This window comes from Quercus lobata, chromosome 5 (assembly GCF_001633185.2).
Source record: "Quercus lobata isolate SW786 chromosome 5, ValleyOak3.0 Primary Assembly, whole genome shotgun sequence".
Lineage (NCBI taxonomy): Eukaryota > Viridiplantae > Streptophyta > Magnoliopsida > Fagales > Fagaceae > Quercus > Quercus lobata.
Genome location: NC_044908.1, coordinates 79,669,914 through 79,678,688, shown reverse-complemented (window position 1 = coordinate 79,678,688; position 8,775 = coordinate 79,669,914). Strand labels below are relative to the sequence as shown.

At 34.6% G+C, this 8,775-nt stretch overlaps 1 protein-coding gene across 3 annotated transcripts; it reads left to right on the top strand.

Moving 5' to 3' along the window:
• Window positions 1-2,957: 2,957 nt before the first annotated feature.
• Window positions 2,958-8,215, top strand: LOC115991638 (G-type lectin S-receptor-like serine/threonine-protein kinase SD1-13). Of its 3 annotated transcripts, XM_031115483.1 has the most exons (8): window positions 2,959-4,291; window positions 4,776-4,883; window positions 5,622-5,782; window positions 5,865-6,075; window positions 6,232-6,469; window positions 6,588-6,741; window positions 6,847-7,157; window positions 7,702-8,215. In XM_031115483.1, exons 1-7 carry the CDS (start codon window positions 3,019-3,021, stop codon window positions 7,153-7,155), a joined length of 2,454 nt encoding a protein of 817 aa, XP_030971343.1. In that variant the 5' UTR covers window positions 2,959-3,018; the 3' UTR covers window positions 7,156-7,157; window positions 7,702-8,215. The 3 variants fall into 3 exon arrangements, with proteins under 3 accessions (XP_030971344.1, XP_030971343.1, XP_030971342.1); XM_031115482.1 differs by lacking the exon at window positions 7,702-8,215 and having other exon boundaries at window positions 6,847-7,591; XM_031115484.1 differs by lacking the exons at window positions 6,588-6,741; window positions 7,702-8,215 and having other exon boundaries at window positions 2,958-4,291; window positions 6,232-6,353; window positions 6,847-7,591.
• Window positions 8,216-8,775: the final 560 nt, after the last annotated feature.

Here is an 8,775-nt window from a genome sequence, read left to right as displayed (position 1 = left end):
CGAGGATAACGCGTCATGTAATACCTCTTTTGCATGTGGTCTTTTAGCCCTTCCTAGCATCATCCACACACTTAAAGATTTACCTCTTCTTCCCATGGGCAGCAGGGAATGACACATCACACAGTACCCGTTTTGCATGTGGTCTTTTGGCCCTATGGGTAGCAACCTCACCCACACACTCAAGGATTTACTTGTGTCATGCAAAGTGCGAGTCTCCAACCTGGCTTGTCATCACAAAGACGGGGTAATCACATATCACAAAGACAAGGTAATCACCAATATCATAGCACAAGGGCAAACTCATATCAAAAGCTCACAAGTTAAATGTATTCAATATACATAGTTTACTTCCAAGTAGTTTCATAAAATATTTCAATAACCAAATATCCACAATATTCTCAAAATCCTCAAAACCATTTCTTGTCAAAAATGTTTTGCATCAACTTTCCCAATTATCAATGCATCTTTAAATTTTGCAAATAATGTAATAAATCCATAAAATCCATTCTCATGAATTTAATAAAAAATGCTAGTCTTTTCCATGATAACAAATCATGCAATTCCCCATATGTAATACCAAATATGATACCCTTTTCATGAATAATCACATGCATTAAGGTTACAACACAACGCTCTTTAGGAAAATAGAGTTTCAATAAACAATTTCCCAAAATTTGTTTAACCCAAAACAACATTTTATGCAATACGAATTTTTTTTTTTTTTTTTAAATCCCATTAAGAAGCCACTTACCTCGGAAAGCCACCGATTTTACCTCAACCAGGCATCACAGAATCAACCAATCTCATCATTAGGTCCATCACCAAGAATCTCGAAACCTAGAAACATAAGGATCAAGCCTATTAATAACAAGGCCTATCGCAAAGTTTACCATCACATTTGTCTCCAAAATCGAAAATGATCCCCTAAATCAAATTAGAGGCACTAAAGCCTAGCTTGCCCAACCTAAGACAAGTACCCATTACCAAATGGGAACCAAACAAGCATACAAACTCATAGTGCCACAACACAAAACCAAAGCATTTTAATTCTCCACTGCAAGCTATGTGCACATATAAACATAACATAAAACACATCAATTCAAAATAGAGGTAGCATATCTCATGAGTTTCCCTTTTGAGCACTAAATAATTAAACCAAATCATTATTTAAATTAACTAAGTAAAACACATGCCAAAGAAAGCACATGAATTTATAAGCCAATCCATTCAACAAAGATTTGAAGTAAATTTCACAAAATCTCAGCGTTTTCATCGCACTTTCAGATTCAATACATAGTAGGCCAGCCATTTTGTAAAAATCGTTTGGTCCATGAAAAGTTATCTGATTAACTTGAAATTAAATAGGTATAAGCTCTTATATGTTTAGTATGTACCATCAAAAAATCAGCTCAAAATAGTTTTTTCTATAATTTAATTAAAATCACATGTTGCGGCTGACTCAAATCGCGTGGGTATCACCCTTTCACATATGGTCATAAGAATCATGATTTATAATCAACAGAATAGTAAAGTCCATTTGTGGCATCTAGCAATCAAAAGGTTACTAAAGTACAAAAAGTGTATCAAGGAAAATGAGAACAACAATCATTAAACATGCAATCAAAAGGATTGTTATATAAACATAGTAAGAACTACCAAAGTAACTTAGCATAGCCAAAAACAAATGGACTAATAGCAAGAAATAATCTTAGGAGTAGGTGTAGGAGTAGAACTATGAAGAGGTTTCTTACCAAAATCTTTAACCCAAAAGTAGTCTCCACAAAAAGAATAATGAAAGGGGCCATGGGTTTGTGTGAGTAATGAGAGATGAAAGACCCCTTATTTTCATTGTGTGAAGCTAAGGCCCTGTTTGGTACACAAATTCAAACACAAGTTTTCAATTTTTAAACAACATTATACGTATTTTCACACACTTTTTTATCCACACCTATTTCTAAAAAAATGAAAACTGTTGTTTAAATACACGTATCAAATGGGCCCTAAGTGTCGAATTTGGTGATGAAGTGAAGTGTGAAAGTCAAAGAGAGAGAGGAGATGGTTCAATCAACCAGTAGAAAAGAGAGAGAGAAGAGGGGCTAGGAGGGTGAGATGGAGATAACATGTGGATATAAGGGGTGGCAGGTTTTGGACCACTCAATACAAATATCTTAGGAGTAGATTTACAAAACTACACTCACTTAAATTATATTGCCAAAACCCTTTTTATTTATTTATTTAATTTTATTTTATTTTATAAAGGTTGGGGTGTTACACAACATTTCTTCTCAAGTTACCGCTTACCATGGAAGCATTTAAAGACAAAAAATGGGGCATTCTTATTTTCTGAAGAAGATTTCCTAAGGTTAAGAAAAAAAAATTAGTAATTCTTGCGAGTTTTTTATTAGAAACACCCAAAAAATTAAGAAGAAAAAATGATCTTTAAGTATAAAAATATTAAGAATTGGAGAGATTGACACCACTCCACAAAATGCCACAAATGAAACTTATGCACACACTTTAATAGCATTAATATAATATTTATGTGATTCTGGAGCTCCAATGGCATTAGAAACTTCTAAACTGTAGTCAATGAGAGATAAGCAACTAATTTTTTATTTTTTATTTTGGACGAAAAATAAGTAGCTATTATTTTAAGTATTATTAATTACTATCTCTTTAGGAACAAATACACTTAATTTTAGAAAATGCTAAAGTTACAAACTTTTTTACAAAATATTATACAAATTGTTGATAAGATTAGCCATTATTAATAAATAAATAAATTATATAAATAGTTTACCCAAATAAAAATAGCAAGAATTTTCTACCCAATAGTTTCTAAAAATGTTGTTTTCATGGTTGTAGCATATCTCATTGGTTTTTATGACATGAAGTAATTTATTGGTTGTTGGACTCATTCGAGTCTGGGGCAGCATAAAAAACAAACAACAGTTACTTGTTAGATAAAGACGGAGTCCCTATTCTGCACTCAAGCAAACCAGTAGTTTCTAACAAGCTATGGAACTACTTAGCAAGATAAACTTTTTGTCTGTCTTTTGTTGCCTTTGTTTAAACTTAGGCGTTGCTAGAGACACCATTATATCTCCACAATCCATCAGAGACCCAGACTACATAATCTCCAATGGGAGTGCTTTCAAACTGGGATTCTTTAGCCCAGTAAATTCTACTAATCGCTACCTTGGAATATGGTATAATAGAATATCTGTATTCACTGTCGTATGGGTAGCAAACAGAGAGAAACCCCTCAAGGATTCTTCTGGGGTACTTACTATATCAGAGGACGGCAATCTTGTAGTATTAGATGGACAAAAGGAGATTCTTTGGTCATCAAATGTTACAAACTGTGTTGCCAATTCAAATTTCCACCTTTCGGATTCAGGGAACCTCGTCTTGCGAGAAAACACTAGAGGGAAAATCATATGGGAGAGTTTCCAACATCCCTCTAATACATTCTTGCCAAAGATGAAACTTAGTATCAATTTAAGGACAAATCAAACAGTACCGTATACATCATGGAAAAGCCCTTCTGATCCATCCATTGGAAGTTTCTCTGTAGGCATGGCTCCAGGGAGCATTCCTGAAGCTTTCATATGGAAAGATGGTCGTCCATACTGGCGGAGTGGTCCATGGAATGGTCAGATCTTTATTGGTGAACCTGACTGGAATGCAGAATATCATAATGGATTTAATCTAGTAGATGACAAAGAAGGTACGGTTTATGCAACTTTTGATTATGCAAATGTGTTGCCTCTATCAAAATTTGTGTTGAATTCACAAGGAAATCTAGTGCAGACATATTGGGATGATAGCAAGGAGGATTGGAAGGTTGTGGGGTTAGCACCAAAAGATGAGTGTGATGTTTATGGCACTTGTGGTGCATTTGGAAGCTGTGATTCGCAGAGGAAACCAATCTGTAGCTGTATTAGAGGGTTTGAGCCAAAGATTATTGAGGAATGGAACAGAGGAAATTGGACAAGTGGGTGTATTAGGAGGGCAGCATTGCAGTGTCAAAGGGTGAATAATAGTGGTGAAGAAGGAAAAGCAGATGGGTTCTTGAAACTGAAGATGTTCAAAGTGCCAGACTTTATGGAGAGGTCATATGGGGCTAAAGAGAGTTGTCGAAAGCAGTGCTTGGAGAACTGTGCTTGTGTAGCTTATGCACATGATGCTGGAATTGGTTGTATGTCATGGAGTGGAAACTTAATTGACCTAAGGAAATTCTCCATTCGTGGATCAGATATATATATTCGTCTGGCCTATTCCGAATTCAGTAAGTCATTTTGTTTTCTGTCACAGTTTGTTTTGCATAATCTTATGCTTTTGATCATCTAGCAGTCAGTCCAGTTGTTTGTTTACTCGGTGATATAATAATAATGCAACAAGATTTCAATGTTTTTATTTACTTCAGCTGTCAGAACTTTACTACTTCCTAAAGCCATCATATATCATATATATGTGGATAAGTCTTAGGACTATTGATCTTCCCACCTACAGCCCTGCAACAATGTCAGCTTATTTGTAAGCCTCCTGAAAATGGACTGTTTGAAAAACATTATAACTAGGGAAAAAAAAATGCAGAGCTGCTATCTCTCTTGAAATATATTCTTTTCTTAGAACCCATTGATCAGATTTTTAAGTATTATAAATTGTTCAAAATTAACAGTCCAGCAAGTCTCATAGATTAAAAATGATTTTGATAAAATATCATCAATTAAATGTGACTTAGTAGTACTTTGAACTTGTTTGATACACAGACAAAGAGAGATATTTGAAAGTAATCATCAGAATTACACTGATTATTGGAGTGATTGCCATTTCCAGCACGGCATGCTACTTATGGAGGTGGACTGCTAAAAAACCAGGTACTATGTCTATTATGTTGACAGCGGCCTGACTTTTCTTTAAAATTGGGTGAACCACTTGCCATGCAAGTGGTATTTGGAATACCAAGTTGCCGAGTTTGACAATTATATGGTCCCTTTTCTTTTTATACAAAATAGTCCTTATACTATGTATATTTGCTTTATATAAATCAATTCAAGTGGTATTTGGAATGCTGAACTTTCTGACTATGACAATTATATAATTATTTTTTTCTTTTCGTGAGGTTGAGGTACGTATATCTATATAGAAAGGAAAAGGCCTATTGCACACAATATGTGCAAACACAAATTACTCATATACAAATTCTTCCAACCTTAGTTTAGAAGAGCGCACATGACTTTAGTCTTTGTCACTATGACTGTGCATGGGTCGGGTTGGGCAACCTATCAACTTTGGTATCTGGAACATCAGGTTTTGAGAATTATGAATTCATGTGGTGTGCTTGCTGTGGTGAAAGAAAGCTCCTAGGGTGTATTTAGAATACGGGTTTTGTGAGATCCCTTTTTTCTTAGTGAAACTTTCTCCTAGACAGCCCATGGAAATAGGCCTAAAGCTGAACCATATAAACCTTTGTGTTCTCTCTGTGATTATTTTTTGTAATCTTATATTTCTGTTTTGCATAAACTCACTATCTATTGGTAACAAATTCAAAAGATAAGTAAGTGAAGCTTTGACTATTTAATCAACAGATTACTTACTTTTAGAATTTGTAACAGCAAGAAAAATTAAAAGCAGGAAGAGCTTGCTGCTTGACTACTTGAACGATGTTAAACTCAATGAGCTGACAGTTTTCAGTTTGAAAGAAGTGGCAACTGCAACAAACAACTTTCACGTATCTAATATGCTTGGGAGAGGTGGCTTTGGTTCAGTCTATAAGGTAATGGTTGCTCTTGTAGACTTCATTGGTTCCTCTTCAAATCATACAGATAAGTGCTCAGATTCATTGTTTGTTTTGCAAGGGAAAATTGCATGATGGACAGGAAATAGCAGTGAAAAGACTGTCAACATCCTCTCGACAAGGGCTTGAAGAATTTCTGAATGAGGTGGTGGTGATTTCTAAACTCCAACATCGAAATCTTGTTAGACTTATTGGCTATTGCACTGAGGGAGAAGAAAAGGTGTTGATCTATGAGTACATGCCAAACAAAAGTTTGGACGTAATTGTTTTTGGTTAGTACATTTAGATTCTCTGCCTTTTAGGCTCATCTGTGGAATAACTTTCTATGTCGTTAATATGTTGAACTCTTGACCTCCAAATTTGTATATTTTCTTTCCAAACAAATTTAACTTTCCTTTGTAATTTTTTTCTTGTCACTATTCATTTAGATCCACTCAACCAAAGACTCCTTGATTGGAAAAAGCGCTTCAACATTATTGAAGGAATTGGTCGAGGTCTGCTATACCTTCATAGGGATTCTAGAATGAAGATTATTCATAGAGATCTAAAGGCAAGTAATATCTTGTTAGATGAAGACTTGAATCCAAAAATAGCGGATTTTGGAATTGCTAGAATTTTCGATGGCATTGAAAATCAAGCTAATACTAAAAGGGTTATTGGGACATAGTAAGTGCTTTGTTGAATTTAAATTTAAATTGTTCTAAAATAAATAAAAATACAATAACACCACTTTTTGTGCTTAAATAGTCAAATGATGAGGATGTGTTTCAATGTTTAAATGCAGCGGATATATGTCTCCTGAATATGCAATGCAAGGACTTTTTTCAGTGAAATCAGATGTTTTTAGTTTTGGTGTGTTGATACTAGAGATTGTTAGTGGGAGAAAAAACACTAGCTTTTACAATGATGAACAGTACTACTTGAGCCTTGTAGGATTTGTAAGTCTATCTGATTGATTGTCCATTTTATTCAAAGCCCCAATTGGTAATTGCCAAAAAGATAATACATCCCGATTTTTGTCTTTCACACTTGTTATCTTTCAGGCATGGAAATTGTGGAATGATGGCAATAGTATGGCTTTGATCGAACCAGCAATATGGGATCCTTGCTTTCGAATGGAGATGTTGAGATGCATACATGTGGGATTGCTATGTGTACAAGAAACGGCAAGAGATAGGCCTACTATCTCTACTGTTATTTCGATGCTTAATAGTGATATCATGGATCTTCCCTTTCCTAAGCAACCTGCATTCACCGAAAGGCAAATTGCTTCAAATTGTGAGCCTGCTCAACAAGGCCAAATAAGAATCTCCACTTGCAATGTCACTCTTACGACGATTTATGGCAGATAAGAGTAAAGTTCTTGAGATAAATCTCTCTAAATTTATGCCCATCCATTACTTTAAAAATAAAAATCTCTCTTATCTTGTTCTGTAAATTTTTTTGGCTTTGGAGAAATTTCGATGCATTTTGATAATATATTCTGAAACTTTTATTTTAAAATGAAACATTCAATACTAGTGAGTATAAGTGTAACTATTTAGTTCAATATTAATTCCTTATTAACTTTAATTTGGGCCGGGGGGGAATTTGGGTTGGGGAGTTTAAATCCCAATATTTTGATTAGATGATATAAAAAGGATAAATATTTAGATTTGAATTAAATTCGCCAAAGATTTTATGAGCCCAAAATCCTCATATTTAAAAAACATATACCCCTCTTTCAAAAGTAATCCAAAACTTTCAAAATGGCAAGGTCCAATGTTCAAGTCTCAAATGGGACATTAATCCATCAGGAAAAAAGGAGTCTCCCTATGATATGTCAACATGTGCTTCACCATGAGAAATGATCTTCAACATGGAGGTAACTTTATTGGCAAAATCTTCAATTTATGCAGAATAGTACTACCAAGTTCCGACAGGCCAGAAGACCAACAATAGGACACATTCATGCAATCAAAACAGCTTTTAAGTCCCAAGCTCGCAAGAGAAAGTTCAAGAGTTTGGACAAAATAATGGAAAGAAGACAGAGTACATTTAAGTCATACGGTCATGCATATATAAAACCTGTCCATCAACAAGAAATATTAGGACAGATCACAGATGCTTAGCCCTGTAAATTCTGCCAAGCTGCAGTAGATTGTCTCTCATTCATTGAGGGCATTCTGGCAACAGCTGCCTTCCTAGAGGCTAGTGGAGTCCCATTTATACCAATTGTTGTGGTATAGCTTGAATCATTTTCCTCTTATATCTCCAAATACTTTGTGCATGAGGGGTGTCAATTAAGGTACAGGATTCTTAGCTTGTGATACATAGTTATTATGCTTATTCTTAGTTATTATGCATATAATGATAATTACTGAGTGGTATTATTAATGCATATGTATTATAATAGCACTAAATATTTTATGGTAGCTTTTTTTTTTTTTTTTTCAAATTATTAGTGTAATCTTCTTTTGGATTTTTTTTTTTTTAAATTATTAATCAACTAAGGATCTGTTTGGATACCGTTTATTGCTGAAAACTGAAAACACTGCAGCAAAATAATTTTTAAATATGTGAATAGTGCTGTGAGACCCTTTGCATTTTTCCCAAGTTGCAGGTCCTATGAACAATGTGTAGGGAATTTAACCAAAAAATTCCTAACCTGTGAGAAACAAAACAAATAGAGAAAACACACATCAAAGAAAAATAATCACACGCACAAGACAATATTTACGTGGTTCGGCAATTTGCCTACGTCCACGGAGTTGCAGGGATTTCACTATTATCAGGGAAAAATACAATAGTGCACAAGAACACTCTCAAGAAACCCAAATCCCAATTACACCCTAGCACTCTCTCACAGAAAAATAAGAATAGAAACTGACTGCCTCTCTATTCTCTATTTTCTCTCATGTGACTGCTAACTAGGTTAATTGGAATTACACATTTTTTCTTTTCTCTGCAATGTAGCCACCTATCTCATAAAG